General features: G+C 35.2%; 3 protein-coding genes across 3 annotated transcripts; all 3 read right to left on the reverse strand.

The window, feature by feature from the left end:
* Window positions 1-735: 735 nt before the first annotated feature.
* Window positions 736-2,877, reverse strand: LOC147556328 (succinate dehydrogenase subunit 6, mitochondrial-like). The gene is made up of 3 exons (XM_086664199.1): window positions 2,420-2,877; window positions 1,347-1,449; window positions 736-1,167 (listed from the first exon to the last, which is right to left on the reverse strand). Exons 1-3 carry the CDS (start codon window positions 2,615-2,617, stop codon window positions 1,013-1,015), a joined length of 456 nt encoding a protein of 151 aa, XP_086520325.1. The 5' UTR covers window positions 2,618-2,877; the 3' UTR covers window positions 736-1,012.
* Window positions 2,878-4,025: 1,148 nt separating this feature from the next.
* LOC147556329 (pathogenesis-related thaumatin-like protein 3.5) lies at window positions 4,026-5,712 on the reverse strand. Its single transcript, XM_086664197.1, has 3 exons — window positions 4,957-5,712; window positions 4,569-4,848; window positions 4,026-4,399 (listed from the first exon to the last, which is right to left on the reverse strand). The coding sequence occupies exons 1-3, from the start codon at window positions 5,441-5,443 to the stop codon at window positions 4,201-4,203; spliced, it is 966 nt and encodes a 321-aa protein (XP_086520323.1). The 5' UTR covers window positions 5,444-5,712; the 3' UTR covers window positions 4,026-4,200.
* Window positions 5,713-6,110: 398 nt separating this feature from the next.
* On the reverse strand, window positions 6,111-8,919 carry LOC147556330 (uncharacterized). The gene is made up of 3 exons (XM_086664198.1): window positions 8,409-8,919; window positions 6,694-6,849; window positions 6,111-6,449 (listed from the first exon to the last, which is right to left on the reverse strand). Exons 1-2 carry the CDS (start codon window positions 8,812-8,814, stop codon window positions 6,743-6,745), a joined length of 513 nt encoding a protein of 170 aa, XP_086520324.1. The 5' UTR covers window positions 8,815-8,919; the 3' UTR covers window positions 6,111-6,449; window positions 6,694-6,742.
* Between the last annotated feature and the right edge of the window lie 7,473 nt (window positions 8,920-16,392).

A 16,392-nucleotide genomic window follows, 5' to 3' on the forward strand; every position in this document is an offset into this window, starting at 1 on the left:
GGAAAGCAGAAAAATTCCGGGGAAGATGGTGGAAAATAAAAAAAAACTCAAGCCAAACGCACCTTATAAGTCGCCGGCTCGATGTTGCCAGCGACTACATCATCTTCTATCTCCCCCCTTTCTCTCTCTCTTCTTTCTCTCTCTCCTGGCTCTCTCTTCTTTCTCTCTCTCTACTGACTCTCTCTCTCTGTTCTTTCTCTCTTTTGCCTCTCTCTCTCTCTCTAAATTCTGGTGAAGGGAATGGGTCCCTTCGGTGGAATCTTCGTCTGGAAAACTAGACGAAGGATCTAGATTCCGATACAGACGAGGTTCTGGCGAAGGGACCTCCCCTTCGGCAGAATATACAAAAATAGAGAGAGTCGGCGGGAGCCGGAGTTTATGGTCGTTAGAATTTATGGTCGTCAGAGTTAATGGTGGTGTGAAGGGAAGAGGGAGGAAGAAAAAAAAATTGATTTCCCCAAAACTTGTTTGAAAGAAACCAAAAAAAAATTGTTTCCACCCAAAATTTTGTACTCCGAAAAATTGTCTTATTTCCCCAATACATCGACCTTTTGAATGTCTCATCATGAGTCAAAACTCTCAGACAAAAAAAAAAAATGAGCAAAATTGAGAATGGATGGTCAAGATGAGACGTTCATTTCCCTCTCCAAGCCCAATGACTCGTCTTCATCTTTTTGCTGATCAAATAACTAGATACCCAGAGATTCCAAACTGGTCCTTGTACAACAAAACAAGTAAAAGAAATCCATTTCAATAAAAATAATGGAACTTTATAGTGCTTGAAAAACACAAGAAATCCCATTTCTACCTGCACCAAATTCAATTACAGACAACAGGAAGAAGCATATCCCCATAACCGAATGAGATCAATCCTTATTAAAGAGAAAATTATGAACTAACTAAATTCGCGTCAGAATAACTTCATCCCTCATTTCGGTATGTTTTCCTCATACTAAATCTAAACAAGAGATGATGAAGATGTGGGACTTTATTTGTCAAATGCAAAGGAAAATCAAGATCGGCCCTCTGATTTGTTTACCCACCAGTCTAAGAATTTGACCTGAGCATTCATGGTGTCAAGTCGATAGAGTTGCAACCAGTGGTTTGCGATTTCTTGTCCAAATGTCCAACCAAATACGGCTCCCGCTCCCAAAGACAAAAGAGTGCCTGCATTTGTAAAGCAAAACAAATAAGAACGATAAACTCCTTTCAATTCAGTCGAAGACGCTAACCCTAGTTCGTCAGGGTTACCTATACTCCGTTTCAACATTTTCTTGCCAGGATCTTCACAAAAGTACAATGAAAATTTCACTATAAGGACTCATCTATGAGTGTTAGTGCAGTACCATGCGGACTTTTCGAGTATTTCCATGCAACTCCTGCACTCGAGAGTGCTCCAATGGCGCTGCCTGTTGCTGCAATTTTGACTGATTCCCTTGCAGTCTTTAGCTGTAGATGGAACAAATTCAACACTTCATTTGCCGAAATTTTTTGCTTTAATAGCAAAAGAAGGTTATAAGACCACTCAAATAACCAACTTATATATTTCAATCCAATCAAGGAAAATAAAGTCGAACTGCAATTTCATACACAAAATCACTACAACTACATTCTTCACATATTGCAATTCAGTCACCAAAAAAATCACAACAGCCATGAACAAGTTTATACGCATAAATGCCGAAAATAAAGCTAAAAACAAAAAAACATATCGAGAACTAAATATCAATAGCTTCTATCCAGAATTCAGTATTGCTTTGTCACTTATTTCTAGGACCCACCGAATTTTCTGTACGAAGGATTGAACCCCACACTTCCCACTAGAAAGCAACAAATCATACTACCCAACTAAGTTGGTTTCTCTTTTCTCTATAATAGTTGTTAACTCGAGAAGTAATTAACTAGGTTCGATCGTAAAAACATATGGTGGTGAAAAGTTTCAAAAAAAGTACAACTACACCAATGGCCTAGTGCAACCGCCAACAACCCTTGGTTGGAGTGGTAAGATGTTTACTCTTCCACCTTAGAAGTTAAGGGTTCTAGGCATGCTGACCATTCAAACACAAAATAAAAAGAACTTCTAACAAAACTTGAAAATAAATTATTAGCAGACAATTTATCAAACACTTCAGGTGCAAAACAAAAGAACATGATAAGTTTATCAACAAATTGCCCAAAAAGTTCACAAATAAATCATGAAACTTTCAAAGAAGTATTAATGACATGAAATAAGCAAATACCCTAATCAACTTTCCCTCACTAAGAAACAAATAAGTAAAAAAAAAAAAAGTAAGATAAAGATAAGATCTCTTATCATTGAAAAGATTAAAACCTTCAAAATCAGATCACTAATCTCAAGATAGAAACAAGAATGGAAGAAATTAATATGAACCCATAAAGAAAAGGGAGAAGAGAATACAGTTGGGCCATGAATCGGATTGGAAGCGATGAATTCCTCAACGTCAGAGTTAGACCATGAAGGTATTGGTTTCTCTCTGTGAGTTATGTGATTTTTATAATTATCAAGGAAAGAAAATCTCTCTCCCCAGTATTCCTTCCAACCTTCATAATGTCCTCGAAAAAACCCTAGTGTTGATGATGAATCTCCTTCCGCCATGAGGAAACAAACTCTCTCCTCTCTCTCTCTCTCTCTCTCTCTCTCTCTCTAGGTGATCTTGCAGTTGTAATGCGGAGTGCGGAGCTGTTGGAAACTTTTAGGCACTACTGTTTTCGCTGAGCCCACTTCTCCTTTCTCAAGGCAGCCACTCCCAATCCGTTCAACTCCAACCTATGAGGGCTCTTGGTTCTTCTTTCTTCTACCATATTGTCATATTCGACAACCATTTCTAACCACCGCCATCATTTCTCTCTCTTTCTCTATATGTTCCGACGGTGGTGGTGGCCGGAGGATGAAAGAGAAAGATCTGGGAAAAAAGAATTTAAAGGTCGGTAACAATGGCAGTTTGCCAGTGTTATTGGCGTGAAGAAAAAATAGTGGTGGATGCACGAGGGAAACAAAAGTGAACAAAAAAAAAAAAATTGGTCAAATTTTTCCATCCAAAATTTTCGTGTGGTCCTCAAAACAATGATACAAATTATGTTCCATATCTCCTTCCTATTTGTGGCGATTTTCGGAACACCCTACTGATGGATTGTTTGGTCATTGATTCTAGAGTGCACCATTGTAACTTTGATTTATGGATGAAATAGTCCCATATGTTATTGACTAGATTGCAATGTGACAGCAAACGGTTTATTGTTTCTTTTTTTTTTTTTGCATACCACACATGACACATCTACTTGCCATCTGAAAACCCCTACCCTTAATCATGCCCACACTTGGAATTTTGTGCAGACACGTTGTCCGACCATAATAGCAATAGGTTTCTTTCAAAATATCTTATGAATGTCATTGATTGAATTCATTTTACGGTAGCACTCTTCAACCAAAAAGAGTTCCTTATCTTCATACTTTCAGCTCTAGTGTCATCCTCCTTTGTAGGGTGTATGCTATATATAATATCTACCAAATGCGTTAGTATTAGAATTTCCCAATACTTAGGTTTCTTCCATGTTGTGATTTTATTGAAAGTAGAAATTACTATCGAATTCAACTCATTTTATTCTCGAAATCTAAAAAAAGTTTTGAATAACAAACTTTATAGGTCAATATCGGAAATTTTTTGGAGTAGTTTAATAGGTATGGACGCCTTTGGATGGACACGTAAACATTTACAAGGAACAAAATCCTGTACCTCTTGGATTTGGGTCTTGATGGAAAAGCAGAGACAATATTGGTAAGTGTTGATGTTTGAGGCGTCACAGGTGGACTAGGGAATCGAGAAATGTACTATTCGTCCATGCCCTACTAGATCCAACCTAATAGACCTAATTGGCATCAGGGAAAGCTCGACCAACTGAAACCTAATCGATGACCCCGAACTAATTCCCACCCCTATCAGATAATCCCACCTCTATCGTTGTTACTCTCCCTTGCAAATTATGCAGTCAAAAAAACCGACAACAACTAGAATATAATACACATTATCAAGTTTTTAGATACATTTGCCTTTGAGCCATCCTTTCTTTTTTGTTTCTGAGTCGTTTGCCAATGTGAGTTACACTATGAACTTCTTTACATTTCTATATATGAAGTTAGAGAACCACACTATACAGATTGATATCTAGAGTTGTTGCAGTCTAAAAAAATGTGAGGCTGAGTAATAGAATGATAGCTGCCGGAAGTGCTAGAGTGTTGATGGTGATGGTGGTGGTGGAGGAAGTGGAGGTGGTGGCGGTAGCTGCGAGGGTGGAGGAGGAGGAAGGAACAACGGACACAACCTCCCCATAACTGTGTTCACGAATTGGCTGAGCAGCAACATCATCTGACCTCCTCAATCTGCATATATAATAAGAATCACGAATTATGTAAACCCTATCATTTTCAATTTGAGTCTTGCATTGGAAATGCTCTAAGCTAGTGTCATTGGGTACTGCTTAAACCGAGCTGAGATTGTGTTACAATATATATATATATATATAAAGAGAGTGAGAGGGAGGTTACGTACCCGGCGAGAGTAGGGCAGAAAGTGATGTTATACTGAAGAGAATTGCAAGTGAAAGTACTAGTAGAGTCATCAAAGGCATAGCTATAGGCCCTGGGACAAGCTCTTTTGAAGATAGTTGAGTATACAGAAGGAGTGCAGGTGGTTGGGTTAGCATAGTGACCACTGCAGCAATACTCATCTGTTCCAAATGCTTCACATGCACTTCTACATGCTACCACCCCACCACTCTCCTCCATCCTATCATCCATCTTTTGCACTACCTGCAACTCTTTTGGACAACCTACAACAAAATTTCATATGCTTTTTTAATTATCGACAAAAAAAAACTCTTTAGGTGAGTCTAAATGTGTAATCGAACAAAAAATACTAAAATTTTGATACAACTTACCAAGGTTAAGATCATAAACACATCCAGTTGCATTACATCCACCGGAGGGAGTCTCAGGTGTGGCAATGAGAGGCAAATTATACCCATCAACAATGCTAACATCGTAAAAATCTTTATCGCCATCTCCTTTTCCAAGTGTGATTTCGAAAAGAGAAGCAGGCGGTGTCGCGCCAATCCCGCTACACTCCAACTTCCCACCGCAGTCGCCTGTCTGGCACGACCCGAGCCCAGTTTCGTCGAACGTACATCCAGTTCTGGCCCATATTCGACCCGACCAGCCCGGAACACTCGGAATGCTAACACTTTGGCCTGAACTTAATACAAATCCAGTCATTGGAAGCTGTGGTGTTCCTGCACCAGCTAATGTACCAGGCCATATTGTGTACGGGCAATTGTTTGTCACAGTAAATGTGCAAGAAAACAATCCAAAACTGCAGAGAAGAATGAAAATGGTGAGAAAAAATCGTCTCTGAAGTTCAACTTTCATGGTTAGAATCTAGGGATGTTTCCGTTTCTAGGGTTTTCAGGTGAGTCAGAGAGATTGCTTCACAGTAGGAAGCCATTGTTAAATATTGGAGTTGGTGGTTTTGAGATGAGGTGAAGGAATTTTTTCCTCAAATGGGTTTAAGATTTACTTTATGATTCAAAAATCACATTTTTGATGGCCTAAACAAGAAGCAATACCTTTCTTTGTCAATATCAATAAGATTCAAGAATAGGTTAGGTGATCAAACACCATTTTAATGTTGAACTAACAGAGTAGAAAGAGAGAGAGAGAGAAATCTATAGTTCTTCTCAAACATGGGGGTTCTTTTTAAGATTCCAAAATGATAAAGAAAGTCATTAAAAGCATCCTTACACATAGAGAAAAGTATCAAATTCTCAAGGTGCAAAATTCCTCTTAAAACTTCTATATTTTATGACTTGATTTCCTTTTAGCATAAAGAAAAGGTGAAAGCAAATGTACTAAGTTGGAATGAGCAGGAGAAAACGCTTGATTATGACCCTAATATTAAACCCAATTGAATGCAAAATCAAGAAGAGCTGATATTACTGAAGTTTTTTTGACGGAGTGGCAGAGGCCTCTCTCTCTCTCTCTCTCTAACTCAAGATACTATTCTTCTTCAATGAAAGAATTAAGGGGAAAACAAGCATTATCATAAAACAGATCATAAAATTAAACAATTCTATCTCCTACAATATTCAAACATACATTGATGAAGGAAGAACAATATAAACTTTAACTGTTGTTCAGTAAGATCGCAATAAAAAAGACGAGATGATATAAGATTGGAGTCTTCTTTCTTAGAATAAAAATCTTCCGAGGTTAGGTCACATCGACACTACTACAACAACATCGATTCCTACCACCACCTTCTCGAGTCCGTCTGTACAACATCATCATCATCATCATTTTCTTCATTCTTCCCCATCATCCAGTGCTCTTCTTTTTATTCCTCTTTTTGTTTTCTCTATGTACAGAGTTGATGAACCTGCTCACACCCAGAATCAATGTAACTCATCAAAAACAACTTCATTTCATGGGTATTTTCCTCAGATATAAGAGCACGAAGAAAAAAAAATCCCCTTGCTAGAATAACAGTATAACACAATGTATTTGAAAATCTGCAGTTTGGGACTACTCGAGGAACTATAGATACTAATAGTATCACAACACATGAAAAATTGTTATACTTTTTTTTTGTTCATATAATAAAGTTTTGAAATAAGACTCACCATAGAGGCCCGGCTACCATTATCAGGAACAGTTCAACCTTATTCCTCCTCAGGTTGGGATGTCCTCCTTGCTTTTTTCTTCTTCATCGTCAGACTGTGGTTTATTGCTTGGTTTTTCATCGTTCTCTATCACCGGGAAAGAATGAGGAGATTCTCCTGCAACCAAGAAAGACAACTCAAAAATCATAACCAAGGTTAAGTTTTAATACACATGATGAAAACTCCGGTCCAGCTATATGACCCATCTTGCCTATATTTGACCTTCCAGTTTAATCTATTATCTGTTGGATTGCTAAAGAATAACAGTAAGACCTCCCCCAAAGGTAGAATTGTACTATAGTTTTTTCTTTTGAAAATGAAATAACGGAAAACCCAAACGAAGACGCTTACAAACTTTGGGAGATCGGGGTAGCAGCAAAGATCAGAAAGGACAAAGAAGCATCTAATAATTCATTAAATTATGACTTCGTTTTGTATGCTGACCATGGGTACAAACTACAGACGCAGCAAAGATCAGAAAGAACAAAGAAGCATCTTACAAATTTTATTCACATTATTTGTACCAAAATGACCGAAATATTTAAGGTATTAATAATTTTCTTCCTCATTATGTGACGCGATAAAATTGCAGTTAAGAGAACGAAAGGGACCATGCTCGACCCAAAAAAAGTCTGGAGGAATTTCAATTTGAAATTGTTGTACTCTTGAAGGTCAGACACAGGAATCTTGTATGTTTATTTGGACCGGATTGTTACAAAATAATACAATACAAAAATCCCTAAGAAATAAAAATCCTTGTGAATCAAAATTAAAACCGCTTTTCCTATACTTTATTTCCCTAAAACGGATCATAAGACTCTTTTCTAACTTTATATCCCATCGAACGATCTTAGAAGCATGAAGCCGTTACGATAAGCTTAAGCCTTCATGGCTATGAAAAACGAGATGAGATGAGATGAGTTTAAAATTGAAACTAAGGAGGGTAAAGTGAAGAAGAACCAAAGAGATTCCGTGAAGAAAACAAAACGGTGATGGAGAGATACGCCGGCACAAGTGAAGTACTTGCTCGAGAAAGAACATAGTAATATACTACAGAAAATAAAAAATCTAATAAATTTTAAGAAGTCGTTAAGAGCAATGTTGAAGAGCCTTCTGAATCTCTTATATGGTTTGAGTTTCAGGGTTTAGAAATAGTCAAGAGAGATGTTTTGAGTCATTAGAAAATTAGATTGAGGTGAGAAAATTGGTGATGTGGGTCAAAGTTTTCCTTCATTTTGTGGAAAGATTAAATTATAGAACAAATGTTTTCTTTCCCACTCCTAGAAAAATGCCAATCACACACAAGCTAAACAGACAACACCATCGTACAATCCAAGCGGAGCCATAACAAAAACTTAAATCCCCAAATCAAACTATCAAATGAAAAGATCAAAACTTTATAAACCAAAATACCCTAAAACTATACAACCTCAAAACCTTCAGAAGTTAATTATATAATTAGGGCAATTTACTTCTGTCAAAACACAATCTACACTCACATACTTTCAGGAAGAAATTATCATTCTATAAGGGAAACCTAAAATTTGTGGACATTGAGTTACAATTATAACACCTAAATTAACCATTATAGGAGCGAAATTTTGTCATCAAACAATAACCAATTAGGGCAAAAGCAAAGTAAAAAAAACAAATCAATGATCAATTAAGAGGCATACCATTGAGAAAGTAAGATGAAGACGGCCACCCACGAACAGTAGAGAGAGAAAGATTCTCCTCTTCTGTTAATGGATTAGCTAATTTTCCTACCAATTCAACTAACCCAGGCGATGATTTCCTTGGTGGAACCCAATAAGATGAACCAGGAGCAAAAGGTAACCAATCTGGTGCAGATCTTTTCACAATAATACCATGAATAGCATCTTCAAGTCTTCTCATACCTAATACCTCAACTTCACTTTCCTGATCTAAATCTACCTCAATCAATTGCCCCTTTTCAGCTTTATTTGATCGATTTCTATGGTTTATAATACGTGATGAAACTAAAGGAGGTAACTTTTTGAAGGAAAAAGAAGTGCACGATGATGAAACACGAATTAGGGTTCGAGAGAAGGTTCGAGCCATTGAAGAAGATAATGGAACTCTAGAGAGAGAGAGAGAGAGAGAGAGATTTGGATAGAAGATCACCGAACGTGAAAAATGAGGCTAAGGGGCTTATTTATAATTCACATCTCCATCCTTAACCGTTGATTTATTTATAAGGCGTTTTAATACGGTAGATTTTATAGGTGCCCGGGGCCGGGAGAGTTGATTTACTTTAGTAGTTTTGATAAAAAATATAAAATTCAAGCGGGTAAGCTCAATTACCAATTACTGAAGGGAGTAAACTCGATTACCAATTAATTTTGAACGGGTAAGCTCAATAAACCCTTTTTTCTATTGTTTGGTTCAAGACATCAAAAAATCATTTTCATTTTTTCCATTCTTCCTGTAAGCTACACAAAGCACTGAATAGTTTTCTACTTTTATTTCAAGTTGCTTACTGTAGTATGGATCAATCTTGGTAATTTGTGAGGTACATATTAATATAAAAGAGACCAGAATAAGCTATTGATTTTGAGAGAAATAAGTGTTTAGTTTTCAAATCATATTATTTTCTGTATATATACAGGGGCGAGCCCACGTAGGGGCGCGTGCCCCCACGACCCTAATGTGACTCGTATGTGTTAAATTGCACTTGTTAGTATATTATGTATCTATAGTTCCACCTTTCAAATAGAATTCCTCTCTATCTCAAGTGGTGAAACGTTTGGTTTACATTGTGGAGGTCTTGGGATCGATCCACACACACAACACCTTTTTTTCTAGAATTTTCACTAATTACACTTTTTTCGTAGAATGTCTACTATTTACGTTAGTTGAAAGTATTGTTTGGTTTATGATGATGCTTATTGAAAAGACTTTATAAAGTGCATATTTGGTCTAAAATTGGTTCTTATTAATTGAACTAAGGCCTCCTCAAAATGACCAACTTAATAAAACGACTTCGTAGATATGATGAATTTTATAAATAATTCCTTTAATTCTGATTCTGTTTGATTTTTCAATAACTTGTATTTTGGACTTCAAGATTGTTTTTTTTACACGTTTGTTATAGTAAACATGTTATTAAAAAGAAAAGTTTATCTTCATTTTTTCCCATTACAACCACTTGTTCTTCATCCTCTCCACCATCGTTTTCTTAATCTTCACCACCATCTCTTCATTCCTAGCTTTGTTTTTTATTTTAATATTTTTTGGGAATGGAGTTGAGGGAAAGATCCCTAAACCATATTGATGAGAAAATTAGAGATTACTTGTTGTACATCAAAATTACCATGGAATGTCTAAACTATAAATAAAATATTGTTGAAATTTTTTTTTTTTTATTCTAGCCTGATCGTATACTATGGAATTCTTTCACTAACTATAAAGTGCCCCCACTCATAAAATTTTCTGGCCTCGCCACTGTATATATATATATAATTGAGAGAGTATGAGACTATTGTCCTTAGAGAACATCAATTGTTACCAACCCACCGACCTTCACTATTTGACTCTCTGTCTTTCAATTCCAAGAGAGCAAGCAGACGGATAGTTTAGAGAGATGAACAGAGAGTCTAACACCAATGCCTGACGTCATCAAGGATAGATAGGAGTGAGATTCTTATTAACAATGAAGAAGTTGTGGGTTTATTGAAATCATCATTGGTTGGGAGGGAATGATCAAATATGATAAAGGCATCCACCATTACCACTTCCTGATGCTACCACTACAGGTCTACAGCTACTCATCTCTTTCTTTGTCTAACTATACCATTATCTAACAAGTACAATACAGTTTGGACAATCTCTATCCTAAGTTTCTCTTTTCCTTTGATCAATAGCCCATTGAACATAAAGACGCATGGTAGTGTAAGGGAGTAAGAGCCATGGTTGTACAACATAGAAGTACTTTTTAATTTTTTATGTTATTGTCTGGTCGTTAAGAGGTTCCACTTTGAAGGAGAAAAATTTTCTCCAATAAAAGATGGGCATTTCCTCGTTTTTGGGGAAAAAATAGAAAAAAAATGGCACGTGATATATTTTTCTCTTTCCACTAGTTAGCTACCAAACACCAAGAAAATTAAGATTTTAGAGAAAAACTCTCTCTTTTCTCCAAAGAAAAAGTCTATCAAACACAACCTTATATATTTTTTGTGGGGAATTTAACTTCATTGATTTACTTATCACTTAGGGTGGGAATCGATACGGGCGAGTATTACCACCGAGCAGAATTTGTTCAGTTTAGGCGGATGTGGGTAACTCATCAGAATACCGTTGGGGAACTCGGACACGACAGATGGGTAAGATGTCACAATTTCACTGTTACCCGTTCGGACCCCGTTTTATATCCGTCGGACAAATCGGATACCAGATAATTGTGGGTTGGAAAAATTGGATAAAAATGAGTAGTGGTTCTTTTATTTGAATTCAGGAAACACGACACAAAATACAAGATAATAAGAAATTATAACATCATTTTACAAGATCACATAGACATATCCGCATAATCAGATGCTCGTGTTGTTGTCAAAGCTTTGATAAGTCACAATTGTCGAGATGTGTTGCCAATCTAAAGATAACCTAGAAGCCCAAAAGACGAACTCTTGATTCACGATTAAAGGACCATCATAGTGACCACACCATCAGAGTTACCCTTGTTAAATTTAGCACTACCAACGCAATAACTCAAGTACCACCTCAAGTCTAAAGATGGGAGGACAAGATTTGAAGAAGGGACTAAGAGGTTCTAGGGTTTTTAAGATATAACGAGAAGTTGTTAGAGATTTGAAAACTCAAGTCTAATCCGTCTGAAGATGAAAGGAAAGGTAGATCCGAAGTTGTCTCATTTGGTCTCCAGTATCCTCGAAAGACTCTTTAAAGACAATAATGGATCCAAGAAGCTTCTTGTTAGAGATACCTTAAGTTTCATCAAACAGTTGTCTCTTTTGGTTTCCTGATAGATGTTGAAATTTGCAGGTACCGCAATTTCACTAGGAGTAAAGTAATGTTCCTATTTTTATATACCAAATATTTAAATGTTGCATGAGATCAAGGTATCTATATCAAGGAAAATTGAGATGATCCTGATACGGCTTAATTTGTATTATTTATCTCGATACACCATAGTCACTCTTGGATTATTAGATAAGAACTACAGAGAAATTTTTTTTCTAAAAGATATAGTAAGCAAAGACTGAACCGAGATACGTCTTTTTCTCTAAAGAGACAAATTTAGTCTAAATCAGCACCCTAAAACGATCTTAAAAGTAAAGAAATGCATATATAAAATTTAATGCCGTGAAATTTGAAAGTTAATTATGATATTGATTATAGAAAAAAAGCAAAAGAATATTTTGCTACTTATAGAGAGTTAAGGATTATATGCTTAAATCATGAAGTTAGATTCTTTGGGAGATCACGAGGCATTTGATTACGATATGTTGAATATAAATAATCAAGAAATCAACATAAAGTAACATTCGTCTATTTGTTGAAACAACTATGTCACGAAAAGTGTTATGTCAACACTCATGGTTTCATTTTTGTCATGCAATAGAATTTGTAACAACTTATAAGACATGTAATTACAGATTAGGTTTGCGAATTTTTTTTCAAAAGGTCATTTTGAGGGTACTGGAATACCAGTTTTGTTATATGGTAACAACTTTGCGATTCAGCAATGCTATTTGGGGGGTAAGCCGGTAGAGACCCATTAAGAATGTGAAGCTTGGATTGAAATCACATTATTTCTCTCAAGCTTTTGAAAGTTCACACTTATGTCCCGCATTCTCTCGTGTTTAGGTTTTAGTCCTTCCGACCAAAAACTGATCTAAACTGTTCATCCTTTCAACGACCCAGATTATAACCAAAAGATTCGGTGTGGTAAAAATTTAGTTGCTATGAAAAATCACTTGATTAGATAGTTACACTATAATAATAAATCCAGCCACACGTCTTTATCATTTTCTTAGTAAAAAAAATAGTGTACCTAAGACTCAACTTGCCCTCCAATGTATGTTGCTAAAAGGTGATTATTGGTTCCTCTGTGTGGACTTTGTGTTTTAGACATAATTTTGCATTTCCATCTACAATTATCAAGATACTAAATACAATTGCTCACTATGTTTTTCATTCGAATCAATAATTATGAAGAATATTTGCTTGTGTTGGTTTGTGTTTTTCTTCTTAGTAACATGTCTAACCATATGAAAAGATAGTTCACTTTCTTGTTTAATTATATAAATTTAATTTTGCTATAGAAATGTAGTTGTTTGTGGATATATCTCTGTAAGTGTGTGTATCTACTATTGTAATGAAATTGAAAACCTTTCTTCTACTTACTTTTAGAACTAATATTTGAAGTGAATGATAGAAATACATGGTAGTCTGGAAATGAATTGTAGTTGTTTGGGATTATAGACTATACTGCTTTCTACCATTGTGTTGGAATATTTCTTCAACCAATGCTACCCATTTTCATCTTAATTTGTATACTGAAATTCTGATTCTTGCTATATGGTACTTGAACTATAAATTCTTAATTTGTACACCGAAATACATGTATTGATTTCCATATCCATCGATGGTATTTGCATATGATTTGTTCATTTCTCGATTGTGATTGTTTTGTTCTTCGTTTCGGTTTATTAGAGGCTTAATTTTTTTTTCTAGTATGTATCAAATTACTTTCCAAAGATTACATGTCATTGTGACGGTGAAAACATAGTTTTGAAACTATCGAGATTCATGGACAATCGATGGTATTTGCATATGATTTGTTCATTTCTCGATTGTTATTGTTTTGTTCTTCGTTTCGGTTTATTAGAGGCTTAATTTTTTTTTTCCAGTATGTATCAAATTACTTTCCAAAGATTACATGTCATTGTGACGGTGAAAACATAGTTTTGAAACTATCGAGATTCGTGGACAATCCAAGACGTTTGTAATACAAGTGTCCTTTGATGAGGAATGATCATCCGTATAATTTCATTTGGTCTGACTCAAGACATTCGACTTCTTCTTCTTCGTTTCCAAGAGCGACGACAGTGGTGAATGAAGAAGTTAGAACTTCTAAGCCATCGAAGTTGAAGATAGATAGAGTTGAAGAATTATTATGATGCATACATTTTATTTACATATATTAGTTGTTATTGTATTAGTGTATGCTTACCATTCATGGTGAAAATTAGACTTAGAAAAATTATAGCAGAAAGTCTCTTTGAATACTATAGAAAGTTGATCAAATGTGAATTGTTGCTTATGAAACATGAATTGTTGTTTATGAATGTGAATTGTGACTTGTTAATATGGATGAATTGTGAAACGTGAATTGTTTATGTGAATAAATTGTGAATTGTTTATGTGATTGAATTGTGAAATGTGAATTCTATTTGTTTTAACAAACAAACATGATTGGTATTGTAAACGGGATAGATATTCCAAAAGGGAGATTTAAACAAACAATCAGAATTGGTATTATTACACAAACATGATCACAAACAAACACAATTTAGTAAATAAAATCGTATTTGTCTTTGAAATGTGAATTGTTACACAAATAGGATTGTAAACATGAAATGTGAATTGTATTTGTCTTCGGATACTCTCAAAAAGCTCTTTAGTAACTTGTGTCGGCTGATTCGTTTTCCTGTCGACCAAAACAAACAAAGAAACTCAATTTAGTAGAAACATAATTTAACAATAACACTCATTCATAGATTTAAATACAATTCAAAATGAATCAAAATATAGTATATACCTTTAATCTTTATTTGTCTATGTACTATAATAGTCATATTCTCTATTGTATGTTTCTGAAGGGTTGTATATTCGGGGACGATGAGCACCCATTAATGATTTCATATGCGACTGCATACGGTACAATAAAAATCAATGCATATACTATAATTTCTAAATAAATCTAACAGGTAGAAGGCGTTATGAATTACCATATCTAATTCAGGTGTCGGGATCATATTTTCTTGTGTAACAATACCACAAGGCCCCCCTCTTATGTAGTTGTTAAACTTGGAACCGCGTCACGAGTCATATGACAAATCGGACTAGATGTAAGCATTTTTAGAAGTAGTGCACTGACAACGAAAACAACAAATTAGTTAACATATAAACAAATACGAAAGGTAAGAAAACAACAAAGTATTGGACTTACACGTTTCTTCAACTTGCAGTTTTTCCTCTTAAACCTATAATCTTGAGGACGCCCCTTTGCCTTGCATGATACTAGACCAAGAATATCTTGTCGTGCATTTTCGGCACAATCAACGGTATAACCAGAACGATTGCTCACTTTATCTTGGAACTCTATTGTTGGCTTAAAGTTTAGGAGATAATATATCAACTGATCAGTAAATCTTTCATTTTCAAATGCAACAGAAGCTAGCTCAGTGAAGGATTGACACAATTCTTTGTATCTTTTTTCTCCCGGTGTTGTATCTCATCCAATGTAGTTCACATAATTTTTGTGTATGATCTTGTTACATCTTTCCTCCGTCTTCTAAGAATATACTTATTTCCGATGGCAGTAATTTTGTTCTTACATAATACCATTATTGCATGTCAACAAAAAATCCCTTACGACGAAATTCACATTCTTGAACATCTAACATAACTTTATACGAATAAGTTTTCAAGTCTTCACCAAATTCTTTTTCCCTCGAAATAGTATATTCCTCCACATTGAGATACTCTCTACAATCTGTAGCATCACAAACTATTTTTCCTTTCATTTCTTCTTGAAAATCTCTAAATATTTGAAGTGTATATTTTTCCCACACTTGCTTTTCTATTTGAAATGAACTCACACATGAAATTTCTAAATTGTAGCACCTAAAATCTTCCTTTACTTCTTTTTCAATTTTATCCTTTAAAGTTATATTGTGTTGTTCAACAAAAGTTTCAAGGTAGGTCTCGGGCTTACATATCCAACGAAAAAAACACTTACACCTGCACTACGTTAAGTACTAGACATTCCCTCCCAAAAATGATTTTCACAAAAATTGGTACCCATAGCCTTCTGTCTTGGTACATGTGGGTCAACCATGTATTTTCTTCCAAGTCATACTTTTGTATAGTAAGCATCAATTTATACTCAAACTCTTATGTGCTAAGTGTTTCGTGGACAAGATGAGTAAGAGTATAAAATTTCATCGATCTTTTTGTAACTTTTTAGTTTTTCAAGTATTTACTTCATTAAATGCCACATACACTATCGATGTCTTGTATTGGGAAATACATCTTGAATAACAATCTGCATGACTGCATTTTGGTCTGTTATAATTCCACATGGACCTCTTTCGTCCATACAAGAAAGGCATGTCCTAAACAATCATGAAAATTATTTTACATCTTCATTAGACAATAACCCACAACCCAATATAATGGACTGCCCATGATAGTTCACTCCAACAAATGGAGCAAAAGGAACATGATACTTATTCGTCAGATAAGTTGTGTCAAATGTCATGACATCTCTAAATTATTTTACATACCTCTCTACTAATCATGTCTGTCCAAAAAATATTACGTAAACAAGATTTATGGTCTACTTCCATCGAAAAAATGAAACCATTGTTCTTTCGTTACATATCCAAAAAATAT

The sequence above is a fragment of the Eschscholzia californica genome, unplaced genomic scaffold (genome assembly GCF_041429995.1).
Source record: "Eschscholzia californica isolate CP2 unplaced genomic scaffold, dmEscCali1.0.p SCAF_2, whole genome shotgun sequence".
In the NCBI taxonomy this organism is placed as follows: domain Eukaryota; kingdom Viridiplantae; phylum Streptophyta; class Magnoliopsida; order Ranunculales; family Papaveraceae; genus Eschscholzia; species Eschscholzia californica.